At 36.6% G+C, this 27,672-nt stretch overlaps 2 protein-coding genes across 2 annotated transcripts in view; one reads left to right on the top strand and one right to left on the bottom strand.

The window, feature by feature from the left end:
- Positions 1–1,733, bottom strand: part of Spindly (spindle apparatus coiled-coil protein 1 spindly) — a 4,800-nt gene extending 3,067 nt beyond the window's left edge. The window contains exon 1 of the mRNA XM_018444300.1: positions 1,677–1,733. The gene's annotated coding sequence lies outside the window, so the exon portion shown is untranslated. The remainder of the gene's footprint in view (positions 1–1,676) is intronic.
- A 1,355-nt stretch (positions 1,734–3,088) lies between these two features.
- On the top strand, positions 3,089–17,735 carry yki (Transcriptional coactivator yki). The gene is given in 7 exon segments (XM_018444302.1): positions 3,089–3,469; positions 3,471–3,715; positions 15,549–15,757; positions 16,242–16,435; positions 16,520–16,706; positions 17,029–17,114; positions 17,207–17,735. Coding segments are annotated over 7 exon segments (1,377 nt in total). The 5' UTR covers positions 3,089–3,109; the 3' UTR covers positions 17,303–17,735.
- The last annotated feature ends 9,937 nt before the right edge of the window (positions 17,736–27,672 follow it).

Here is a 27,672-nt window from a genome sequence, read left to right as displayed (position 1 = left end):
CAATGAATATCGGATGTGGTATGACGGATGTCGTACGTAGTACGAATTCTACATTTCAAGTACGCTGAGTTCGTTCGGGCGACTCCGAGCAACTCTCGAGAGACAAAACGAACAATAATGTGTGTGTGTGTGTACATTCATTGTTTCTTTTTCTGTCTGTTCTATCTAGAGTCCTATATATAAAGAGAAGCGACATCGAACCCCCACCACCAGATCGGATCCCTACGATCACCCCCTACGCCGCCATGTTTCGACCGCTCCAGTTTCGTAAACATAAACATACTCCAACCACCAACATTGTACTCCGTTGACTCCGTTAGCGGAGTGAGCTTTAAAGTATTTCATTACTTAGATCTACAATAGATATTTTAAGCCTTAAGCCGTAAAAAATTGACCAATTATTTAAGGCTTATATAACGCATTAAATAGTGCAAACAACGTGGTGGATGGCCACGTGTGTCAGATGTGTAAACAACTGTGGTCACAATATGGCTGCTTCACTTAGGAGGGGATATCAATCAGAATATATATCAGACTGCCAATCAGAAACTCGGATGTCAATGTCGCTTCTCTTTATATATAGGACTCTAGTTCTATCTTTTTTATCTTTTTCTCTCTCTTTCTTTCTTTGAGGAGTTGTCAAAATATGGCGAACCAATCAGAAGTGGTTGTTTCGTGTCCGGACTCTTACCAGAGGTTCTCAGTTGTAACTCGTTCGAACGTTTCGATATTTCGAGAATAGCAATTCGATATATTTCGAATGACCGTAGTTTGCGAAATTTAAATCTCATTTGAATTTAAAAAATCCCATTTGAATTAAATTAAAGTGAATCTTGTTTGAACAAAATTAACATGAATAACTCTCAAAGCTGTTGAATAGTTAACGCATCGCGTTATAACTATTATATATAAAATAACTATTATATGTCGATACCGATCAACGATCAACTTTCGTGTTTAAAAAAGACATATCTAAAAATTGCTAAAATTTGTCTTAAAAATTCAGTTTGATACATATTTCTACTGAGTAACGTAGAACAAAGGTGTAACAGTGAGCTTTTTACTTAAAATGTTTTAAAATCTGTATTATAAAAGCGATTAAACAGTATAAGGACCAAACGTGTTAATCTTCAAAATTTTCTTGTAAAATAATTCAGTTAAACTTTTATTAACAGTGATCAACGGTGATTAACTTATCAAGTAATAATATATTATTTTATCAATGAATAGAATCATTAATAAAAGTCTTAAGTTGTTTAACGTACGGACAATGTATATTACATATTTAGAAATGTTGCTTTAAGCAATTCTGCAGATTGAATTAATCATCAATGAAAGTAATCGAAACTGCCTTTAGAGGAAACTGTTGACGGAAAAGCAAGGTGATGTAGCATTGAGTACTCGCCTAGGCGTATTCCTCTCCCCCCTCCAACCGCCGTCGCGTCAAAGCCCCTGAGACTTCTGAGAGTCCCTTTGCCGTCCGGCGCGTCGCCCCCACCAACGGCGCCTACTTCGGAGCCACTGGCTCGCCAAAGAGCAACAGGCTGACGCCACTCGCCTTGGCTTGGGTTAGCTCGGGGCGAGATCCGACACCGCGCAGCGACAGAGGAAAAGAGAGAAAGAAAGAGAGAGAGAGAGAGAGAGAGAGAGAGAGAGAGAGAGAGAAAGATAGATACCGCTTTTTCCCGTCTGTCCGGAGGCTCACAACAGAGCGCAGAGTTGCCAAAGCTGCGGCATCATTAGTGCGACGCAGGTTGTTGCCAGATCGCCGCCAGCCGAGCCGAGTCCGCGAGTCGACGTAACGCAGCGACGAGACGAGGTATCAGAGCCATTCTCGTCTGGTCGGAGCAGCAGTTCTCGCACGGAGACCGGGACGGTGTGTGTGGCCGAGTCGGGTCGCGACTCTTCCAGAGGAGAATAAGCCCGTGCGTCTCCTCCTCCACCTCCTCCTCTTCCTCCTCCTTCTCCTCTTCCTATCCTTACGCTCCCCCGCATGCCGCGTCGCGTCGGGTCGCGGCTCGTGATCGCGACTTCCTCAAAGTGCTCCTCTTGATGCTCGACGACCCTCGGCCATCCGGCCGTCGCGCTTCCGCGGTGCCATAAATCCATTTTACGTATCATGTTCCTCGCCGTCGCCGTCGCCGCCGACGTCGTCGTTATACACCGTAGTGAAGTATCGAGGAACAGTGGAGCGTGAAGGAGGCGAAGACGACGACGACGACGACGACGACAACGACAACGACAACGACAACGACAACAACAGTGAATTCGTTCACTTCGCGAATGTGCATCGCGCCGTTCCGAGGGATCTCAGGAGACTTCTTGAACGACACGTACGACGACAACACATCGTGTACGACGTCGTGCGTTATCGTCGAATTGCTAGACGAACGCAGGCAGTGAGCGGTAGGCGGGATCTCTGGAAGATTGAGAGAGCGCTCCTCCCCTCTCTCTCTTTCTCTCTCCGTTTCTCTTACTCTTTTTTTTCTCAGGTCTCGTTTCCTGTGCTCTCGCACTCGTCACGTGTCCACTCAGGTAAGGCGAGTCGTAACGTAAGGAGAGGTGGAAACGACGAGAAGAGCGACTCTCGCAGTCTCGAACGGTCTGGGCTACCCGTAACATCAAGATTGACGGAGATCGGGGAAGCGATCTGTGGAGCGCGCAGTGTGGAGATTGTCGGGGCGGATCGCGGAAAACAGTGAGAGAGACTATCCCCATCGGTATCGCGGGGAACGCTACTGGTGCTCAACAGCGGCGACGGTGACGACGGCGACGGCGACGGCGACGGCGACGACAATCACGGCGTTGTGTTTTATTATCGCGTACAGGTGGAAAAGGAAATAGTGATCTTTCGTGGGAATGAGACGATCGTAGGGAAGGAAAGGGGAGACGGAGAACGGTCGTGTGCGGATGATATAGGTAACGCATATAGGTAACGCGTCGTGAAGAAGGTGATCCGCGGAGCAAAGTCGGAGCGCGGAAGCGGCGAATAGATAGGCGCAGAAAGAGCGACGAGGACGCGCTGATACGAAGAGGGAAAGGGAGAGACGAAGAGGACGTTAAGCAACAGGCAGAGGAAGAGAAGAGAGCAGCGAACGTGTGATCCAAAATGGCGCTGAATCAAGACGTGGACCAGTTGTCCAAGAGTAATCCCGTCGTCAGGGTCGACCAGAATTCCGAGTCCGATCTCCAGGCTCTCTTCGACACCGTCCTGAAGCCCGACAACAAGCGACCGCTGCAGGTGCCGCTGCGCCTGCGCAACCTGCCGGATTCCTTCTTCAATCCACCGTCCACCGGTAGCAAGAGCCCCTCGATCTCGCACTCCCGCGAGAACTCCGCGGATTCCGCGTTCGGTGCCGCCGTCCCTGCGACACCAAACGGCGGCAGCAGCGTGCCTAACGGTGGCACGAACGGCGGTGGCGGCGGCGGCGGCGGCGGTGGTAACGCCGCAGGTGCCGCAGGTACCGGTCGCCGTCGCCGCCGCGGCCGGCCTCACCGTTTCTCATCCCCGCGCTCACAGCAGCCCGGCCTCCCTCCAGCAGACGTACGCGTCGGCACAGCAAGCGCCGCAACACGCGCCGCAGCCGCACGCGCGTCACCACCATCATCAGAAGCAGCGCAGCTACGACGTCATCAGCACGGTCGACGACCTGGGCCCACTGCCGCACGGATGGGAGCAAGCGCGCACCCCCGAGGGCCAGATCTACTTCCTCAAGTAAGTCACTCTCCGCATCATGGTCGCGTCACGTCGCGTCGCGTCGCGTAGCGTAGCGTCGCGTCGCGTTGCGTCGCGTTGCGTGTGTCATCGCGAATTCGTTACGCGACTCGAGACAACCGGGCGAGAAAGAGGAAAAGGGGAGGTATACGATCTACAAAATCTTTTCTAAAGATGCATTTCCCTCATACATGTATCTCACCTTTTTTCTTCGAACTCTTAAGCCCAAGACAATGCGAGGGAATAGCGATAAGAATAACACGATTTCAATCCATCAGAAATCGGATACTCCGGAATACGCAGTTTCTGATAGGTTGAAACTCCTATCTGTGTCATTCCTATCGCTATCGCTATTCCCTCACATTGTATCTTGGGCTTTATACTCTTAAAGTCATTTTTTTTTTAAATCAACGATATATATACCTGGATTTGTCGTAATCTTAATTTTTCGAACCGTGAACGGATAACGTACAGATTGTTCACACAGAAAGTAGTGTCTGAAACCTTCGGATAGAGATCTTACAACAATAGATTCTTCCTCTAAGTACCTGAAATGTATAGGAATGGATAAAATTTTCTTGTTCTTCTGAGATTAGGAGAGTTTCATGTTGTGTGTATTGCTTAGAGGATTATTTATCGCCACCGATAATGATACCTTTTGTCGAAGTCTCATGTATTTCAATGCCGAAACTGTCTTTATCGTCGTACTGGCTTACTCATCCTCTCTCTCTTTCTCTGTCTCTCTTTGCTCGTTGCTTCGAGACCCCTGCCGCTTCTCATCACTTGCGGAGGGGAAAAGAAAGACCTCGGTCTCTCCGTTAAGCCTAAGCCCCTCTACGTTGCTGCCAACGTCCCTTGCCCTCGGAGCTGAACAGGGACGTCACAGCACTCGGTCACGCAGTATACATAGCCGGTGTGAATGCGCTAATTAGCATATTCAGGTAAATGGATGTCATTATTAATGCAGGAATTTTAAGAATTTTGAAAAAAAAATGATACGAGCGAACAGCTTGGTATACATTATAATTTGTCCCATACGGAAAGAACGGTTTTGCTGAATAATAAAAAAATTTAACTAGATACAGACTTGAAAATCATTTTGTTAAACTATCGAAATAAGTATGTATGACGCTCAAGCTGGTTGCTAGAATTTTTTGCAACATTGTTCATTATACTTAAGTTTCCTACCTAATTATTTTGATAATCCAACAAAATTATTTGTTAGATCTGTATCTAGCTAAATTTTAGATATTTCTTTTCTTTAGATATATATTTTCTATTGAACAGACGAATGGAAAGAAATTTTGAGAGCGATAACTTGTGATAAAATAGACAGCATATGCTTTCTTTTTTTTTTATTTCTTTCTCCTTGATTAAAATTTTAAATTGACTTTAACGAAAATACATTATTTACTAACTTTATACTTTTACATTTTTTAATACCACAAATCTTTTGTAACTAAAATTTTTTTAATACAAAATTAATCTGAAATGTTAACTGAAAAATTAGAAAATTCTATCATCAAAAAAGACTCTGCCATATAGATATATTTGTTCGAAATTTTCTTTCGAAGAAAAATTGGTTCGAATAATCTTTTTGCAAATATTTCGCTTCTATCTCGGAAAACTACTCGAGATTCTTTTTCTCCAAGAAAAAAATTAATTTATTAGAAAATCTGTCCTTGAAAGTAATATTGTGGATTTTAGGATTGTCTGTGTCACGTTTCTCTAACGCGTGATCGTTGCAAACGATCACGATTTCCAGGCGCTGTAGAACAGAGCCCGAGAAAGACCCTTTAGGTTCGCCTCTGAGGCGAATATAGTCTCTCGAATGCCTCTGGTGGTATACCTGGGCCTCCCACCAAGCATCTTTGCTTCCCAACCTGATCCACCTGCACAGCCGTGACTGCCGGGTCCTCACGTGTCACCTGTCGTGGGAAACTCCGTCGGGTACCTCGCTTCATCCCTTCCCTATTCCAATAATCCCCCCCTTGCTCATCCCAATACATGTCGACACACTGTTTTAAATCTTGATATTATCTTCACAGGCATCACCTTAATCTCTGAAATTAGCGAAATCCTATATACGGAACATGTTTCTATTTTTGATTGTCTAGATCAAATACGTCTTTTTATAGACTAGATACGTCTGACAGCTCTACTAAATATTCTTAAACAAGAATTTAAATAATAACATTTACATTTTTATATTTAGATTCATAGATTTACATAGGTTGTATATTTGCACATCTCTTACTTTTTTTTTTATTGTAATTACGTTTTATTTTTTAAATATTATATATTGGAAGAGTTGTATTAAGTAAAGAAACGAATATTTATCTTCGCGTATTCTCAGTTTTTGTGTTTAATATTTTAATTGTAATTTTGATACTATATAATTAGATTTTATAAGATTTTAAGACTTTTTTCCCGAATATTCTGGTTCTTTTGATTAAGAAGACGGGATTAATTTCAAATTCATCAGGAAATTCATCAGTTAAATCGTTAAGCTCACAAAATTCTAGAATATACTACAGATGTACGCTTGTTATCCGTTAGTTTAACTAATAATTTATGACTTCAAATGACGATTTAAAATTTGAAAGAACAACTTTATTAATCCTTCAATTTTCGCAAAGTTTAAAATGTTTAAACTTTTGTTTGTAATTTAATTTTAAACTTTGAACAAATTTTGAAATTTACCAAAAATATTCCTGTATGTTACTCTTCTTTTCTTAAATCTTGTCTAAACATGTCGAAGACCACCGAGAAGATAGACTGCCCTTTACCTGACCTGACCTGGTCATTCAGAAATCTTACCTGGACAACCATTTCTGTTTCGTTTGTGAATGTAGCTCGTTTTCTACCTGATATTGAAAAATTGAATAGGATGTGGACGTGATTCTTTCTAAAGAATACAACTCAACATTTTTGTAAACGACTAATGCAAGCTAATGCAGTTCCTTCAAAGAAAGAAAAAAAGAGGAGACGTAGAATTTTCTTAAAAAAAAATCCAGTCATATAAAGCGATCTATCTTTGATCTTTTTCTAAAATATTATTTTTAATTTTGATCTTTTTACCTTCTTTTATTTGCTTTTTCTTATTGCTCTGAGTTGGACCAAAGTCTAAGCGAATCTCGTTACATATAGTAATGTTATATTATTGTATGTTATTTCAGATTACGTTATAAACATCATAAAGCTTGATAATAGATATCACCATTTATAGACAACTTATCGCCATTTATAAACAACTTATCGTTGAGATATCAAATAATTTAAGGGAAAACGAAGCTAATGGATTGATTGTGTTATAATTATGCTCTGAGTTTTTGCGTATATCTTCTTATCAACATTTGCTGATATATATTATCGTATGGAAGATCAATGGGAAATGATCGAATGAATTAAATGCGCAGTGAATCATTTTTACGAAGACGTTTATTATTTTAAATACATTAAATAAAGGTATGTTTCTTTAATTTTTTTATTTAAAGAAAGTGCAAATTAACGAATCTCGTGAATGTCATGTGAATTTGTAAAGATATACCTTGTAAATTAGTATTAGGAAACGACATATTGGAGAATAGATTATTAGAAAACAAATAATTTGCATAGATAAGGAAATAAGAAGGTTCGGCGTGCATTACGTTGGAGTTCTACCGCATGTTACGCCACTAGTTTTTCCTGCACTAATTTACGCGTGAGTTTATTACGCGCAAATTGAAAGTACCTTCCTCCTGTTCCCGCGTTCATTCCCAATACGGGAAGTAGAACACAAAGGCACACGAAAGGAAGGAAGTGGCTTATCGCATTTTAATAGCTAACGATTAATTATTTATTTCATTATCGACAATCATCGCCGTGTGTATATTTCACTCTTGCTCTTATCGGGAGCCATTAAGGCTCTTTACACTGTAACCACATTAAATTATGATGTCCGAAGTCGAGAAGTCACGCGCATTTTTTTGCAATATACGTCAAAATAAATCAATTCTTTTCGTGTGATTTCATCACACGCGTTGTTTCTTTGTGTCCTCACAACACGAATCTGAAAACTCACTGAAAAGAACATAAGCGCGTCTTTTTTCTTCCTTCTTGTTAAAGTTCAGTTTTTCGAGTCTAACGCGCATTCTATTTTCTACGGAACGTCGGCGAATTTTGCGGAAACAGAATGCAGAGTTCGTTTTTTTTTTTGGTAGGCGTAATACGAGGCGCAGCGAGCGTGAGTTCGTCGGTAAAGCGCGATGCAAGGTGCAGCGAAGCGAGTTGCACGCTCGCTGCATTACGCGGTAATGACCATCGCGGGAAGACTGTCTCTTTTCGTTCTCTCTAACAATACAGCAATATTTGTCACGTAAATATCGACGCTACTGTTCGAGTATTATATACGTAATATATTTCGCGAAGTCTTCTTATATTTCTTGTGTATGCCTATTTTTTTCCTCTACGTACAATTTTTCCTTCTTTTCTCTTATTTCTTTTCAGTATATATACTTTTCGCTCATTTTAATTGATGCCTTATTTGCTTTTCTCGTAGATATATCTAAAGTTATTATTGTGACATTGCACTTTTCATATTTTAGATACCATTAACATTATAGATATCTATAATATTAATTCTAAATCCGTGATTTTGAAGCTAATCGTTTCTCGCCATTGTATACCGAAAAAGACGCGAACAGAAAGACAACACTATAAATTTTATAAACTGAATAAAAATATGCATGCGCATATTCATATTTCTGCAGGAAGTACATCTATTGCCATTATTATAACATCATTGCAAAATTATTACATAACACAGAGATATACTTCTCCTCATCTTTTTATAGGATTAATTATTATTTAACCCTCTGTAACCTGAATCTTTTTTAACATAAGTGAAATTTCACTCTCAAATAATTTGTCCGAAATATATTTAGGAAGACGGATTTCCTTCTCGTAAAATTTTTTGTTAGTAATGGGATTTTATATAATAGAGATGTTGAAAAGTAATTCTGAATTTTTCCACATTTTTTGTGAAAGCCTAGGACAGTATAAAAAACTTAGACTAGAGAAAAAAAAGACCCATACTGCAGATGAAAAGAGTAACAATATGATTGCAGACGGAGAGTTAAATATAAAATAACAACAATTTCCAAAGTACGCCTTCATACCAGTTATACCAGTTTTTTGCGCGTTGAAAACTTTTCCGTGAAGACTTACTCAGTCACTGACTCGTTCGCCCTTCTTCATTCTTTCTTTCCGCACACGTTTGTCCAATTACCGTCGACCGTTCCAAGCTTTTGGATCTTATCCAACGCTGAGGCTTATTAGAATCTAATTTGCGTAATTGAAACGTGATTTCAGCCGCGAATGTGCCGAGCGCTTACCGGATGATTTCGTATCGCACGCCATCGCCGCGTTGCGTATTAATATCGCACATTCACTCCGCATTCTTATTACAAGAAAGCATCACACAGTGCGTTTATTTTAAACCCTTTGTTTACCTCATTTTTGAACTTGAAAAAGAGAAGGTATCCAACCGTCTCATAAAAAGATACTTGATACTCTCTTTCCATTTCAGTGTCATTTTCGCGTTCCGAACGTGCGAAGAAAACATCCTTCTTTCTTTCCTATTACGCGTCCGCGTCCGGACAAACAATTTGACTTCTGCGTATTCTCCCAACTTCCAGACGCAATAAACACTTCGCTAAAATCGCATAGCAAGTATAGTCTTTTTTTTTCGCATCTGCAAAATCGATTTGCATATCGTTACAAAGAAATCTATTCTTAAATTTTTACTCTTAATTTTCAAGCATGCCGTGTAGCTGCGAAAGGAAAACACGTGTAAATTAAGTGGATAAAAATGCGTTCGATATCATACCAGAGAAAAGAAAATATTCCACGCACGTGTCAACACATTCGAGGTTATTCGAAAACATTATTTTTGGATGAAATGTGTGCGCTCGTACTCGTTAAATGGAAAATTAATAATAACGCAGCTGTATACGCTTTGTGTGTGAAAATGATAGATATTTCTCCCTTTATAGAAGAAATCGAAATATATTAATAATTATTGAAAGTGACTTTTACTAGATTCATTAATGTAAATTATTTCTAGAGAAAGAAGGATGGTTCGCAGTTAACTTAAATTTGTTTTCTCTCTGTACGTAATATTATATTTAAATCTCAATAACGTTTACGGCAAGTAATAATGAACTAAATTACAATAAAAACTAATTAGTGAAAGCGGACTTTAAACGTTCCATTTGATATACGAGTAAGTCCTTTTAATATGACCAAGTATTGGGGAATTTTACGTGATAGCAATTGCTTGTAAAGCAATTTTAATTCGTCGTAATTAAAGGCGCATTTTTTCGTATATCTTGTAGTCTCGACGATATTTGATTAAGTTATATTTTAATTTTAGAGATTAATGCCCCTTTTTTTTTCTAGAAAAGATACGCGTTTCTCGAGCGATTGTGCAAGGTATTTAAAATCGTGAAATCAGAAGTTTTTCCTTCCTGATCGTTTTATTGGATATAGGTGAGACAATGGCTCTTGGTTAGCACTTGAGCGTGTTCTTATCGCGATGCTCGTCTTTCGTCAGGCAGGAGACGCAAGCATTCGTTCAAGGTTTCCGACGTTTGCGCCGATTTACGAAGCAACTACGGCCGAGTCACGTCTTATCGGTGGAATACGCAATACCTCGGTAGGTCGATTGTTCAAGAGAGCTCGGAAAATAACGGACTGATTAAGAAAAGCCATTAGGTTTTTACATTTATCTTGGCGAACCATTGTCTAAATTGACACTAAAAGGGATCCTTTCCAAATTGTACCATTAGTCTGCGGTTATTTTCGACCTTTAAAATCCTCGAAAATAGAAAATTCGTTAAGGTTTGCAAACACAACTGTTGTCATAAATGTCAGGGGAGCATTTCGTTACACCCGGATATTTCCGATCGTTGGCAAGTGAAAGTTGTACGCGACATCATAGCTGTTGCAAGGTCGAAGCTGGACACATATTCTGTTATCTTCTGTGCATCCGAATTTTTATTCACGATTCGAGGCTGCGGCAATAATAAAATCCTAGCGCTAGTAATAAAATTAGCGAAAAAATGCGCTTAAAAGAAAAACAGTAAATAATACATTAGGATCACTCACGCGGCACTAAAACACAGCAAAGTGTTGAAATAAGAAAAAAAAATAGATACGCAAGATATAAATTATATTTTTAAATAGTGTTTTCATATCGAATAAGTTCTATGAATTTTTTGATCAGTTCGAAGACATTCTGTCTCGACGATAGAATATTTGAATGACAATAGAGTTTTCGAGCAAAATCTACCGTTGATGGCATCGTGATGCGCCATCGTTGGTAAAGACGACCTCCTCACACTATGCCGCGCTGCGCTGCACCGAGGCTAAAGACCCCGACACACCTGTACGCGAGAGAGCTTAGACGACAAATGCGAATGCCAGATACGAGGACAGATCGCCGAGAGTACAGGGCGAACGTATCGAAAGTTCAAGGCGACATAAGCAACGCGGATTGCGTGAAATTTGCTCGACGTATGGAGGAATGGATAAAAACATTCTATTTCTCTGACTGTTAAAGGCTTTACATTTTTACAAATACGTTTGCAACATTTACAAACAGAATGAAACGAGAAGAAACGTATAATATATCGCGATGTATTTATGTATTTTTTAAATAGAGTTAAAATATACAATATGAAAGTATTTTTAAATAAATTAATTTATTTTAATAATAATTTATAATAAAAAAATATTTACATATTTAATGAATATCAAATTTTAATTTATCTATTTTGATAAAATTTAAATGTACAATAAACGATATGTTATAATAAAAGATTGTTTATTAAAATCTATAATGACGTTTCTGAAAAATTGGGAAAATCATTAATAGGATGATACAGGAATGTCACAAATATATTGCGACTGTAAGAAATGCTTTTATTATAACACTAATCAAGCAAGTACTTAATTCGAGAATCTCCATGTGCAGGTCGTTTACTATCATCCTCCCATAAGGATCCCATTAACTGAAAGCGTTAAGTTCCAACACGCGTTACTCATTTTCGTGAACATAAGGCCGCGACATCAGCGATTTCACGTGTGGAGAAACGGGAAATAGTTATCCGGAGTATGAATCCGAATGGCGTCGAGATGCTTTTATCGCTAAATTTTACGTACCGCTAGTGCTTCTCAGTAGTATCATAAATATCGCATGTGACATCTTAATCGCATCGCGTATGTTATTCCGTTAATCTTAATCTTGGCAATGTATCCTATATGAAATGAATCTCACTGATTTGTATATTACGGTATGTCCACGCCTCTTCCATATAATTATATTTTATTTGTAAAAAGTTCTTTCTAAAAGTTAGTTTGGAATTTTTAGTATCAGATTGAAATTGTTCAAATACTTTTTTAACGTATAAGAGGATATTTCTCTTAAGGGATTGTTTTTCGAATTTTCAGAATTTATTTTAATTTTGCGTAATATTTTTATAGTAATCGTTTATTTAATTAAAAAGAGAAGCATAAATTAAATTCTTCAAATGTGAACTGTTTCACACAAATATATACAAATTAGACACGTTGATACTAATTATTTGATATTTCAACGAACGTATCTTGCAAGACTTATGTTGCTTTCAAAATAAACATTTAATTAATTTGTCGTTTGGAAGTTAAATTGTCCGAAACTAATTGATGTCGATATAATTCGCATTTTGATATAAATAATCTCTTCATGAGATATCTTCAACTCCGACCATAGTTTCCTATCCGCGCGTAATCCGCTTGTACTTATATTTAACTCGTTTCCTTTTAGCGTTGCGCAAACAAAAATCTAAATGCAAAACATTCGACGCTGTGATTAAGATTTGTTTGGGATCAATTTTTAATTGACTATTTATCTCCTAAAATTTTTTTAAAAGTAATTGTCAGTGGTGAAATTTAGCTATTTTAATAACTTAAATCTCTGGAATAGATTTCCTTTCTATAGACTTGTGCATTATGAGATCGTTGACATTTGAGATTCGTATCACCTTTTCTGCAGAAAATTTTGAATTTTACGATATACGGAGATTTAAAAAGATGTACCTGGGATCGTCTAATACAAAAAAAAAACATCCTAAACGATCGGATACCTGATTTCGGGTGATTCACACACGCAAAACTAGGGTTGCGAGAACAGAATCGTCAGAACGTTGGGACCTCAGATCTTTGGACCGACTCGATTGCGACGTGAGAGGGTAAAAAGGGTGAGAGCCATGAGTATCTTAGCGGTAAAAGGCGAGAGGAGTGGGAAGACAGTAGGGTGCAAGGAGTCAGCGAGAGCCGACGGAACCGGCGAAGGAGAGCAGAGAGCAGCGGTGAGCGTCGATACGAGAGTGTCTATTTACGAGTTGTCCGGCGCCGTGATGTCCGGAGTAAAAATACACCGCGTAGAGTCCGTATGTCTCTCTCTCTCTCTCTCTCTCTCTCTCTCTCTCTCTCGTGCGCGCGCGCGCGTGCACACAGTAGAACTCTCTTATAATTCTCCACTGCGCTAGCGCTCTCTCAGCTCTCTCGGTCTCTCAATGCCCCTCCCTCCCTCCTCCTGCCGTCGCTCTCATCCCTTCCACAGTGCTCCTCGCAGCCCGTAACAGCCGCAGAGGGGCGGCGCGGCGCAATTCCGCTTCTCTCTTATTGGACAGCGGCCAACCGAGAGCGGCGGAAAGTGATAGAGAATCACGCTCATAGAGCGCGCGATTAGGGTGCGAAGCGCAATTGCGCCGTAGGGTGTTTCGCTATTCGCTACGTATGTTTTTAATTTTCCGGAGTAAAATGTACAAACGAATGTGCGAGTTGACCAAATTCGGGATGATAAATTCGATATATTATCAACAGAACGTTATGTTTTATATTGAAGCACGGGGAAAAAGAAGGGAGGAAAGAAATGCATTTCTTCCATAAAATATGAAATATTTTTATAAAAAAATTAGGATAAAAATGGACTATGAATGGAAAATTATTCGAACTATAAGAGCCGCTACATTTTGTTGGAGTAAATTTTTTATTCAAAAAACTTACTCCAACTTCGGTCTTGTTTATCCTAAAAGTAATGCTAATTATAAACTGTATCATCCAAATAGCTTCGATCTGATTAATAAATCGACCTGAACGAGCGCGTCGGATCGGCGTGTTTACAAACGCGTGCCCGTTGCAAGGCAGGTACGCGTCACGCCAGGTACGTCTGTGGCCCGACGTGTAGATGCAGAAATATAATCGCGCAATGACGTCACACGCGCGTGCTGTGCAAAACAGACTTCCTCCCGTTTCTTTGCCGTTGTCCGAAACCGAACTACGGCAAATCCGTCGTTGTGGCGACGAGAAGTATTGTACTTACTTTATAAATAATATAAGCTATATCATTCACGTTCATGTAATCTCAAAGTCCAGTAGAATAAAGAAACACTACCTAGTCTATTTGATCAATAAATATGACACAAAATTATATGAAATAAAAATTATACAAAGACTTATTTGATTAGGACTCGGATGATAAGATATCAAATAATCTGGAAGCTAAGTAAATCATTCGGTTGCTCAAATCGAGGCCGCTCTAAAGTATCGGTTGATTTGAAGATACGCGATATGTATATTGCCTGAATGATTATTAGATAATAAACTGCTTTATTTTTCAATGATAATCAAGTTTAAATATATAACAGAATAAATATTTATTTCTAATATACATATTCTATTTTTGCAATAAACTTTATAGAGATAAAAAAAATTATTTCTTTTAATCGCAGATAATATTATTTACCGTTCAACATTCGAAAATCTAGTCAACTTTGCGAAAAATATGTAAAAGGCTAATCTCCTTACTTTCAATTAACTCAGAATGTGTACAACGTTCGCGAGAATCATCGCGAATATTCTCTATAATAACAAAAGATCGGCAAGATTAAGAGATCGGCTTTATTTCGGGCGTTAAAACCTACGCTCTAACCCACGTCGCCTCGTCGCTTCGCTTCGGTCTTTTGAATGGGAGTATTTTTAGCACGCGCCTACTATATGTGGATAACTGTACGCGCCAGCCGCGTATTCAGTTTCCGCGGATCGAGCGGCTTGAGCAAGCATTAAAGCGTTCGATGTGACATCGAACGGAAGTCAAATTTCGCACAATCGCATCCTGATGGAGGCACAATTCGCTGAATAAATGTATTTTCACCTAGACCGCGATTGTTTTGCCTTACGTTAATTTTATAACGTTAGTTTTATAATAGAAAAAAAATTATGTAAGAAAAATGTTGAACTCTTGAGATAAATTATGTATCTTGTACATGACGCTTTTTTTCCGTAGCAGAAGACTGTTATCATAAATTATACATTAATGAGATATGTATATTCAATATATTCAGTTGTTTCGGATGACGAAGCTTAATCTAATCTAACGTATACAATCTTGTTTAATTCGATGTTTTAGTCGATCTTTTTATAGATAATTTATTAAGTTAGTCCTTCAAAAATGAATTTATATTTGTTTAGCCAAACATTCATCTATTCATTTGTTTACTCTACTATTCGGTTGATAAAAAGTATCGGAGAGACTAAGCAAACTGTGTCGTAGCGATTACTGAATTGAATTTGAAAAAAATGTTTACTCAAAGTCTCTTAAAGTCTCATTTGGAATGTAGATCCTCGTTGCTCTACGAGAATCGGCCTGAAGGCTTGAGAGAATCTTGATCTTTCTATAAATTTCCTTTAAAGTTTCAGACACTGTCCTTTTACGTATTATCCCGCTAACATCCATTTCTTTTTGCAGTCACCTGACACGCACCACGACATGGGAAGATCCGCGGAAAACGGCCGCAGCCGCAAGCGTGGCCGCAGTAGCCGCGGCAGTCGAGAGCAGCAAATCCAATGCGCTCGGTCCATTGCCCGATGGATGGGAACAGGCGCGTACAGCCGAGGGCGAGATCTATTTTATCAATCACCAGACTCGCACCACTTCCTGGTTCGATCCGCGAATCCGTAAGTTGAATTGAATTCTTATTTCTCCCAAATCCTGATTTAAGCAACGTATAGATAGAATGGAGATGTTACCCCGAATCTAAATATTATTTTAAGAATTAAAGAAGCTCTCTCGATGCTCACTATTTAATCATCGAACCAGATTGATTCAAATTTTTCAAGTTTCTGGGAATCTTCTGACTTTCGTCCGGAGACTAGAATTTTTTCTCACCTTAATTTCTCAATTTATTTTAATAAATATGCCGAATTTGAATGTAATTAATTAAATTCTGGTGTAAAACTTCAGAATTTCTGAGATAGAAATCGGAAATGTAATGGCTCTAAATATTATTAAAGTTTGACGAAAATTAACATAGGTTGCAAGATTTATATCACTTGACGAGGAATCTTTCCCAACGATGTGATTTACTTTTATTAACATTTTTTGATTGTTGACTAATCCTCATTTCTTATCGTATATTCGTATAAGATATCATTCCTTCAGCATCGCATCTCCAAAGAACTCCGGCATCCGGCGCGATGCTGCCACAAAATTGGCAACTTCAACAACCCACCGGCATCCAAAGCAACCAGAATCTACAGGCCTGCCAGAAGCAAAAGATTCGTCTTCAATCGTTGCAGCTTGAACGTGAACGTTTGAAACAGCGACAACAAGAAATTATGCGCCAGGTTGGCATTGTGAGTCGTCCTTTAATCTGGAGGCTTGATCGCGTGATATTTGTAATAACCATTTTCGATATTTACGCATCTTTTTCGTTGCAGCAACAAGAGATGATGCTGCGACAGAGCACCACGGACGCCGTCATGGATCCGTTTTTGTCAGGTATTAACGAGCAGCATGCACGCCAGGAGAGCGCCGATAGCGGCTTGGGACTCGGTTCTGCATATTCACTGCCTCAGGCTTCCGACGACTTCCTCAACATAGACGAAAATATGGATAGCACGAGCGGTAAGAGCGGCTCGTTCGAAAATCACAATTTTTTCGGAATATAAAGCCTTTTTACGCAGCATTTTCAAAATCCATCGCCATCATTACGCTTATAAGACTCTAGGCTAAAAAGAATGTTTATTCGCTTGCTTTGCTGTGCCATTAAGTTAATTTTCGATTTATGAATAATTGTTTTGCGCGATTGTTCCGATTGCAGAAAGGCACTGTGCGTTGAATGATCTTACGAAACGATTATACCGAAGCCATAAATACATAAGTACGTATTTGCCACAATATCACATTTTGTTTAGTCATACTTTGAATTCGATGAATTCTTTTACAGACGGGGGTGCGCCGATGGACACGCCGGATCTCTCAACCTTGAGTGACAACATCGATTCGACAGATGATCTCCTGCCGTCACTTCAGGTAGGTCATTTTACATGATGATGATTGTTGCAAGCCTGTTGTTAAAACCTTTTGAATGCGGTCTTTTGTATCGACAATTGTTATTGTTTCAGCTGAACGAGGAGTTCAGCACCGATATTTTGGACGACGTGCAGTCACTCATAAATCCTAACACGACCAAGCCGGAGAACGTGCTGACTTGGCTATAGGATTAGAAGTGATACTGCGGCGGATGTCGGCCTATTTAAAAGGATAGGTATTCAGGTTCTCGAAGTGGAAACTTTATTCAGATCTAGATATTAACCTGCGGTCAATTAATTGCATCATTGACCAACGTTGTTTTCAATACTTTCAATCAATGATGCAATTTTTATTTCTTTATAATTTTGTAGGTTAGATTATATTATATTAGGATAGGATTAAGTGTCTACTTCGAACCTAAACACCTATTTTTTTTTATTTATTTCTTTCTATTTGGATTTTTGCGGGAATATATTACCACGCTAAAACAATCAGGATATCGTTGGAACATACTTTTTCATTTCAAGTTTCTCATAATGGAATGATAGAATCGAGAATTGAACTTTTGCTTAATACGTAATGATTTTATCATTAAGCTATCTCAGACACTCTAAAACATCAAAATTTAAAAAACAAATCTAAATATATTTATATGTGTATGCGATTATAAACATAGTAAGTAAATATATAAGTCTCTCTTTTCCTCTCTTTGTCTTTGGAAGGTGTTGGATAGCTTAATGGAAAAATTTGCCTATTAAATGAGAAATTATTAAGTATTGCGCATATGTTATAAGGAATTTTTAATGAAAAAATATTTTCTCGTGATAGAAACGATTAAATAAAAAGTAAATTCACTATAATTTGGTAATACATCGTGGTACCGTATTTCTCTTGTGAAAATGAAAATCCAAATAGAAAGATGTTTATATTTTGTTATATGCCGTCTGAAGAAAGGAAAGAGAGAAGGAGAAAATGAAGGACCATATGCGAATTTGTTTTACTAGCAAGCATGTTAATTGTCAACATATCTAGTCCTTTATTTTCTTCTTCATTTCTTTCTTTGTTAAACAATATTATATTTTATATATGCAACGAAAATTTATATATATATATATTCCGTATTCATATTCGTTAAATTTGACAATCTTGTAAGATCATGATTTTTGTTGCATATGTTGGTATCAAGAGATCGTACAATATTTGTGCTCCTAGCTTGTAATTATATCTTCCTATGGTTTTTGCACGCAGAACAGTTTAGTAAAAGTTAATATAGAGAAACTATGAATGAATTATGAACAATTCAAACAAATTTCAAAGTGCCTGATACGAAAATATTTTGTTATTTCAATATTTTTCTAATGCGAGTCGATTTGCTTGCACGTTTTCGCGCGTGAGGGATTTGGTGCTATTTATATCTTGGGTGCATGTAATTGGAAATTGTTATAAATGTTATTGATATAAATAATATCAATTATAGCAATTATTTGCTATAATTGGCTTTTATAATTTTTGATACTAATACTTACAGGCTTATTATAGATGCACTGGCAATCTTGGGATGTAAATTATGAATACTGACGAAGTCATAATGCTCGAAGATCGTTGAAGATCTTTGAAGTTGCGGAGCAATTGTAATGTTTACTGGATGAAGATAGAAGATATTTTAATACAGCATACTGACGTTAATAATATTTCGAATATGACATACGGAATTGTACAATGTTTAATCAGCTCTTTAAATCGCATATACATGTATTTGAAACATGTTATGTCTGCGATCCTGTTTCTAGTGTAATTTTTTACGAACGATATGCTTCAAAGCAGAGTGCCTTGTCTTTATAATCAATTAATGTGACCATCATTACTCATCTTTTTTGCTACATTAACCGTCCATAGAAAACACTAAATAAATATAGTTATTAAAAGTGATCGTATTTCTAGATCGTCGGCTGAATATTTTTGCCGCGAAAAAACGCAAAAGAAAAAAAAATATATTTTTTTTATATGTAAAGTCTATACTCTTGTTACAAATTGCAATTATATTGATATTTTTCGAGAAATGCTGTTAGATTGTAAACTTCTCACTTACGTTTTATACTATCAATTATGTAACGGAGATTGCCAGAGCGAGAAGAATATCTGGTATTTATAGATTTATCTATATATCTTTTATCTTAAGGAGTTCGCGTTCTGTGTCGAGCGAAGGGTATTGGAGTAGCGCGAAAGAAAAAAGGCCACTAACATTGAATTTTTCGTTATCGCGAATTAACTTACGGCCTATTTATTACCGGAAATCATAAAATATCCGGTAAAGAAGATAACGCGTGTATGCAATTAGTTACATGTGGCAGCTGAAAATATTTGGAAAGAGATTTACGCGACTATTTCTATTACTTAGCAAGCGGCAATATCCATTTGATCGATACATAATGAAGATTGACGTAATTGAATAATTAACATTTGTATTCTTAAACAATGAATAATGTTTATTTACAATAGAGTAATGTATATTTACAAAAATTACACGAAAAGTTTCCATCAAATATAAATATTAACGCGCTTGTGCCATGAAATCGAAATAATCATGTGAATTTCTTACCTCTTTGTATATTAAGGACTTCGACAATCTTATATCATGTAAAACTTTTTGTAGTATCAACATTCTCCCGCCTTTTCCTGTAGTCAGGAAAAGCCTTGGAGAAATTTGCGTTTCGTTATTCGCACGCTCCTGCGTGATGTCTTATTCATTCAACTGATTGATCGTGCGAATATCGAATTTTTGACCGCTTGATTTTTTTTTCTTTTAAGATAGTAAAGAAAGGGCGATCATGTTGTAAACGTTGATTTGACATTTGTGTCATTCATTGTAGTTTTGAACCGACACTCTGGAAGACGGGACGTCGCATGTTGAACACGGTTGAGTATGGTGTGAGTGATCTTTCTTATTTTACGTACACAAGTTCGATTATCTTATAATTGATTGTATTCGAGACATTTTTAATACCATTTTTAAGAACCGGATGAAAAATACGCGTTTTGAGTTTTATACAGTTTTGAGTTTCTCCTTTTTATTCGCTTCCTCTTATCTAAAAATTCCAATTTTATTCAGTCGCTTTTTAGTTTTGTTTTATTCAAGTTCTCCGTGTTTTATGATTTGTAGCGATGTCCCTTTCCGATTGATGTTGCCGTCGAAATCAGTAGCGTTTTTCGGTATCATGAGAATCGATCCGACCGACAGTCTTCCAGGAACGTCATGTAAATCAAGCGCGTTTAATGTATTATTTTAATTGCAATTTAACGATTAATATTTACCATACTGTATCTTGCTTTTAGTCTAAACTCAGTGTAGATTACGTTTTGGGGAGCATTGCGATACGAAACTTACGTAAGTGCCTTCATGTTGAAGATGTTCTTAAGATGAGAACGCAAGTTCCGCGATCTATGTTAATGCGTCGAATAGACTTTTAGATCGAAAACTCCCCGCTTTAGGCTGCGCATTCGCCTCCATAATATCTGAGATTATACACGAAAAGCAATTAGTTGTTTAATGTCAGTATTTAAATATGCTCATTGGCAATATTTTGTGAGATACATTTTTATATCGATAACAAGTGCCTTAGTAATAACGATAACAATAAATATTATTTACTTACGTATCGATGTAATATTTATTTCCTTTCATCTTTCATTCTCTTCGTTTCATTGTTAATACTGTGCATCATACAAATATGTACAGTTTTTGTAAACATCCATCTAATTACTGTTTAGTATTACTATATTCTCATTAGTTGTAACAATCCTTCTCCACCTCAGTCATATTGCTTGTGGCCGAGCGTGGTGACTTCTCTCAAATGTCTGTGATGCGCATGCTGATTATACACAATCATATAGGACCTACAGTTTAACGTTGATTTCGAATGACGAAATTTTTTGTCAGAAAAGTGCTCTTGGCAAAAATACTCTCAGTGGTTTGCGATTGTCTGCCAAGAGGAGATACGAGCGTACGAAAATTTTTCAAACTCGGTTAATGAGTGCAGCTCTATGTGCAAATAGCTAAAGCAGTTTTCCTGGTATAAATATGTACAACTTGTGTAGATACGTGCTCAATTATTGTCTAGTAATAAAAATTCTGTATTTCTCTATTGTATTTCAATATAAATTTAATTCATGGAAAATATTATGTCATGACGTAACTTTAATTTATTAAAAATCATAATTTTTTTGGACAATTATTTTTTAAGAATTTAACATTTTTATAGATGAATACGTTTATAATAACACGCGCCTGATTCATATAAGATTTTTTGCTTAGAGGAAATGCTAATTGTAAGAGAAATTCTCCGCTTATCGGTAGAATATTTTTTTTGGTGAGCCTATCAGAAACTACATATTTCGATATATCCGATTTCTGATTCATGATTCAGGTTGAAATCGTGTTATTTCTATTGTTATTGTTATTCCCTCGCATTGTGTCTTGGACTTTACGTAAATTATTATTTCTATTTAATTTAAATTAATCTGTATCAAATTTAATCTGTATCAAATTTAATTTGCACATGCAAATGATATTCATTTATATTTCATTTACATTTCAAAAAAGTAATAATTTAAATTTAATAAAATCTTTATGAGTGCATTCGAGGAGCGCGTTATCAGCGCTATTTATATCGTCTATCTTTGTTTTACATACCATAATAAACAATGAAGATAGAATGACACAGATAGCGCTAATAGTGTCTCCCCGAATGCACCCTATATGTAAAATTTAATGTGAAATTATATATCGGTAGTGAAATTGTTTATTTAATCAAGTGGCTTTTATTTATTTTTTTATGATAGTGATACAACTAGCAGTTCGTGAGCCGCATCCAGCTCGCGAGACTTTCTATTTCAACTTGCAGTATCCAAATCTGATCGATGGAAAAAATGAAAAATAAATTGAGTTATTAACGCATAGCACCGAATTATTTTGATGTGTAACGTAGAATTATTTATATATATATATCACATTATTTATATATATATATATGGTATATATATATATATATACCATATATATATATATATAAATACACTACGCGCATAAATTAAGGGCAGGTTCCCGTCCAAATCGATGAAAAAAACGAAGATTTTTTTTTGCTTAATTGTCATCCTTATGTTGTCGAGAATACGTGGGAGAAAAAATATTTCGATATATGATGTAGTTCACGAGATATACGGGGTCGGGCTTAACAGTTCGACGGCGCTCCGAACTCGCCGAACGCGCTTTCGGCGCGGCTTAGAGGGAAGACCTTTTTTCTACATCTGCCCTTCAAGAATCTGTCCAAAAAGCCATTCGACCAGTGTATGAGGTTCTTTCCAGTGATGATTTATTGTAAAGATGCACCGGTGGAAACACTCAAAATGATAACGAAAGTTTCAACGCTTGCATATGGAAACTTGCTCCCAAACACGTTCATTGCGGTGTACAGACGATAAGAATAGCAGCATATACAACTGCTGGTATCTTCCATGAAGGCTGTTCATCTATTTTCAAAACTATGGAAGCGCTAGGAATCATCGTTGGGAACAATAGCAGAATCTTCGCCCAGAAAACTGACGAAAAGCGCATCACGGCAGCGGAGAAAGAATTGTCGGAGCTCGCAAAACAGGCCAGGATTGAAAAAATCACCATGCAAATACAGAAAAACATGATCTTCGAAGAAGAAGAAGTCCCCTATATAGTGCTGGAATAGCTGATTAGATGTAAGTTGTCAAAAACAAACGTTAAATACGATTTTTTACTACGTAAAACTTTAAACGCGTTTTTCTGGAAACAACGTTTTTCGACGCGCCGTACGCTCTACAGCTTCGAGGAATGCACCGATTTCAAAGTTTCACCCCTCAAATTAAAGCTAATTTAATTTGGGGGGCCCTGACGGGTCGTTTTTTTTTTTAAATAATTGTAAATATGTTTTTTTTAACGTTGAAGCCCAAAAAAAAGCATGAAAAAATGATTTTTTTTTTTAAACGGCCGCCATTTTGTTTTAAAGGGCTTTTTTAAAAATCGGAAGACGATAGGGCCCCACAAATTTAATCTATATTAAGAATCTTTTTGGTTTTTTGGTCTCAGATCACTTGGCGAGGCTGTAGGATGTACGGCGCACATTAGTGAGCGGCTTCTTTGGCGGAGAACTGGAGCCACCATTTTGATTATTTTTTTTTTTAAATTACACAATATACTTTTTTTGTATATAAATAAAACCCGCAAAACATTTTTCCCAAAATAATTTATTTTGTATAAAAAAAAAATTCCTGAAATTAAGGCATTTTTGGGGCCTTTGGACGGGAACCTGCCCTTAAGACATCTTAATTACATGAGATGAAGGGAATTTGACTGTAATAATTAACTCAACAGATTATTACAAGAAAATGCATGAAATTTTATCAGACAAGAGCACATATACAAACATTTATAAAGATCCTATAAATATGATGACAAAGCAAACACACACACTACTGACTAGGTGGAAGAAAAAGAGATACATAGATACATCAATCTACGTACAATAAATTGAATGTTTCGGATGGTACAGTACCAAGATCCTATAGGATGCCAAAGATCCACAAAAAAGGAAATCCATTAAGAATAATTATTAGCTGTATAAATAGTCCTCAATATCCTCTTGCAATTTAAAAAAAAAATTATTGATAAAAGCATAAAAAAAGAATTTGGTTACATAAAAAATAGTTTCGAATTGATTAATAATTTGAACGGGATTGCATTAGAATCTAATTACAAATTGGTCTCCTTCGACATCATATCTACACTAACATTCCTACAGACTTGGTCACAAATAGTATTGAAAAAAGATGGATTTACATATAAAAAAATACAAGCATTCCTAAAAAAGAATTTTTAAACGCTATTTCCTTGATTGTTAATTCAACTTATTTCAATTCAAATTTGATAAAAAAATTTTTAAACAAATCTTTGGTATGCCCATGGGATCTCCGTTGTCACCAATCTTAGCGAATTTAGTTATTCAAGATTTGGAAGAAAGTATTTTTTCCAACATAAATATTAACATTCCAATTTACTATCGATATGTGGATGATATTTTATTAGCAGTTCCGAACAATCAGATCAATGAGATACTTGATAATTTTAATTCTTATCATGATAGACTGAGATTCACAGTTGAGCATAGGGACGACGATTACGCAAATTTCCTTGATGTTAAAGTGATATTAAATGATGATTGCATCAAATTTGACATGTATAAAAAACCCACGAACTCAGGAAGATATCTAAGTTGTATATCTAACCATCCAATTCAACACAAAAGAGGAATAATAATCGGTCAGCTTGATATAGAATTCTTTTTCTCTCACATCCTAAATACCACAAAAAAAACATTGAATCCATGATAAACATTCTGCTAATGAATGGTTATCCTCTTGACACAATATTTTCTACAATTAATAATAGAATTAAAAAATTATCGAGTAGAAAGAATTTATATAAAAATAATATTGACAATAATAACGAGTCCATTGAGCTTAATAGAAAAAAATACGTTTGTCAAACCAAAAGAAAAGCAAAAACGAGAATCAAAGAACATAAAGCTAATATAAAAAAATCTAAAGATTCTCTCACGGTATTATCACAGCATCAGATCGATTGTGCGGCGCTACCGCGTCGCTTGATCGTTATCACCTAGTGATTAAACAACATCTGTGGACATTTAATCTCAACTGAGCATAACGTTAATTTTTTCCATGAAATCTAATGCTATTTACTACCTACTATAAAAGCCATAAGGCAATTCTTATGATATTACACTTTGAATGAATTTTTAAAGATACATACGTTAGTTAACCTCGCACATTTAATTAATTAATGACATCAATAAAATGTGTAACGCTGTTCCTAATAAATTAAATTTAATTACCACAAAACAAATGAAAAATATAAAACAAATGCTAAAGAATCTTGTGATACGTACCATTTAATGAAAAATATTATAATTATTTAAATATAAAAAATGATCTGAAATTAGTGCCTGATCCACATCTAGTGGTTTTACCATATAACTTTCAGTAACTGTTTGAATCGAAACATGCACGAAGTTTTTATGATATACGAGAGTATATCATAAAATTCGTAATAAAAAAATTCTAAAAGTGTAGATGATATATGATTCTTTATTAATGACAAAGCGAATGAAAGCAAAAAAATTTCTTTTGAAATATACTTTCTTTATATACATATTAAAATTTTACGCTCTCTCTACGATTCTATGTACGATCTTTTTCTGTCAACGGAAAAAACGTTTGCTTGAATAAGCATTTGACGCTTTTCTGCATGTATATTAGACGTGATGAGAGAGAAAAGGGATAGTTCTTGTGAGATATTTTTTGCTGGCTGCAAAAACTAAGAGAAAGTTTTTTAAATTAAACTTTCTATGTATAATAAATCCTATACCAAAAAAAATATTTATGGAAACAGGGATGAGACATATATTAACCCTTACAATACCAGGCACAAAATGGTGTCTCATTGGTACAAATCTGGGTATCTCGAATCCGTCTATTTTTGATCTATTTAAAATGATTTAAAGAATCGATAAAAAAAAATTTTAAATGATTAAAAAAATTTTTTTTAATTTCACGAACATACTTTTAACTTTTGTAGATCGTAGAACAACTATTTAAATTTTATTTTGAAAAATAATAAAATTTAATATAATTTAATTCGTCCAATTTGCAAGAAACTTACACAAACAAGAATCGGTCGGACACAAAATACCCAGGATAGGACTATAAGAATTAATAAAGCAGAACATGAATAAACACTCTTACAAAAAAATACACTCTTGGCGGTCCGAAATAATACCTAATTGAGTTCACTCCCAAATAAACCTCCAAATTCTGAATTAATACTCAATTTGAGTGTCATTTCGGATCGCTAAGAGGGTATTTTTTCGCTAAGAGCATAAATAAAATTTATTTTGATAGTGTTATTTTATGCTTTAATAGGAACGTTTTAAAGGAAAAAAAAATTAATAATTTACTTGCGTTGTCTTTATTGAGGATGATGCAATACTTTTGAAATCAGTAATGAGATGAATGTAATGTACATGTATTGAAATGAATAATGTCATCTAAGTTCTTCTTAAGGGGCTTAATCGTCTTATTTAATTTTTAAAATATATTTTACGCGCTTTGATTTTTAAACTCTTCAATAATGACGATTTATAATTGTCTCCGTGATGAGAAATAATATAAAACTCAAGCTGATGGACAGGTAAATAAAAAGGAATGATGATAAAGATATTATACGTTATCCCCAAACAGATTACTGCACTTGTTCTTTGCGATTCGACATATGGAGCTTTTTCAGCCGATTATAAAAAGCCGATGAAGAAAAAACGGTACTTGACATTCTCTCCCCACGAGCAAGGCCGTGCCTAATAATGGGAGCGACGCGAGAAAAAAACTCCCCTTCTCTCGACAGGTTGATACCTATTATATACGAGTGACTGGTAATACGAGGCCGATCTCACGCATAAAAAAATTAAAACTCCCCTTCACGTTCAACAGGTTGCACCCATTCGAGAAGGGGCCGGTATTCGAAGTTACCCTTCCGCCACTTTAAATCCCATCTATAGCAAGTGTTATATACGACCCTGTTAACGTTCTTTTGATATTTATAATTATCTAATAAACTAATTATTAGTAAATGGTTTCTCACTGTCTATATTATATATCTATATTATATATCTATATTGTATAATATCTATATTATATAATGTTACAATGTATAATAAAAAGAAAATATAAATTATAAATTATAAAATTATAGGGTGTGTCACCAAAATCCGAACAAATTTCAATTTAAATTTTCCGCTATATTGTGCCTCCGCCAGAGGTTGTTGTTGGCGTCTGAAAAAGCCTGATGCTTCTAGTAAACAGTCTTATTCTTAAAAATGTCGCGATTGAAACCAAGTGCAGTGTATAATCGAAGAGCCGCGATCATCGAAGGCCTTCGCGTTGGGCGCTCAGCAGTAGAAATAATTCGGTTTTTTGGATACCCGAGATCAACTGTTTATGACGTTGTGGCAAAATATGCGGCTTTAGAACAATCTTCCAACGAAGATTCCAAAATGCCAGCGAGGAAGAGTCACTCGAAAGAACGTACCGCGAGGACCCGCGCAGTCATTAAAAGAGCTCAAGCGCTGATTTCGGATGACCCAGCGCAATCGTTGCGAAAATTAGCATCGATTGTTGGTGTAAGCGAGCCAACAATGCGTCGGAAGGTCATATGTTTTTCAGCAGGACGGTGCACCGGCTCATACGAGTCATTTGATTCAAAATTGGCTCTTAGACAACGTCGATATGTTTTGGTCCAAGGAATTCTAGTCTCCAAAGGAAACAGCTCAGATTTAAGTTCCTTGGACTACTACGTATGGAACGTAGTTGAAAGGGTCACAAACAGATTTCGGCACTCCAATGTGACGTTACTAAGGACCGCTATTGAAGCAGCATTCGTCGATATGGACAGCGCTACATTACA

Source organism: Mycetomoellerius zeteki, unplaced genomic scaffold, assembly GCF_001594055.1.
Source record: "Mycetomoellerius zeteki isolate Tzet28-1 unplaced genomic scaffold, Tzet1.0 scaffold149, whole genome shotgun sequence".
Lineage (NCBI taxonomy): Eukaryota > Metazoa > Arthropoda > Insecta > Hymenoptera > Formicidae > Mycetomoellerius > Mycetomoellerius zeteki.
This window is presented reverse-complemented; position numbering and strand designations above follow the sequence as displayed.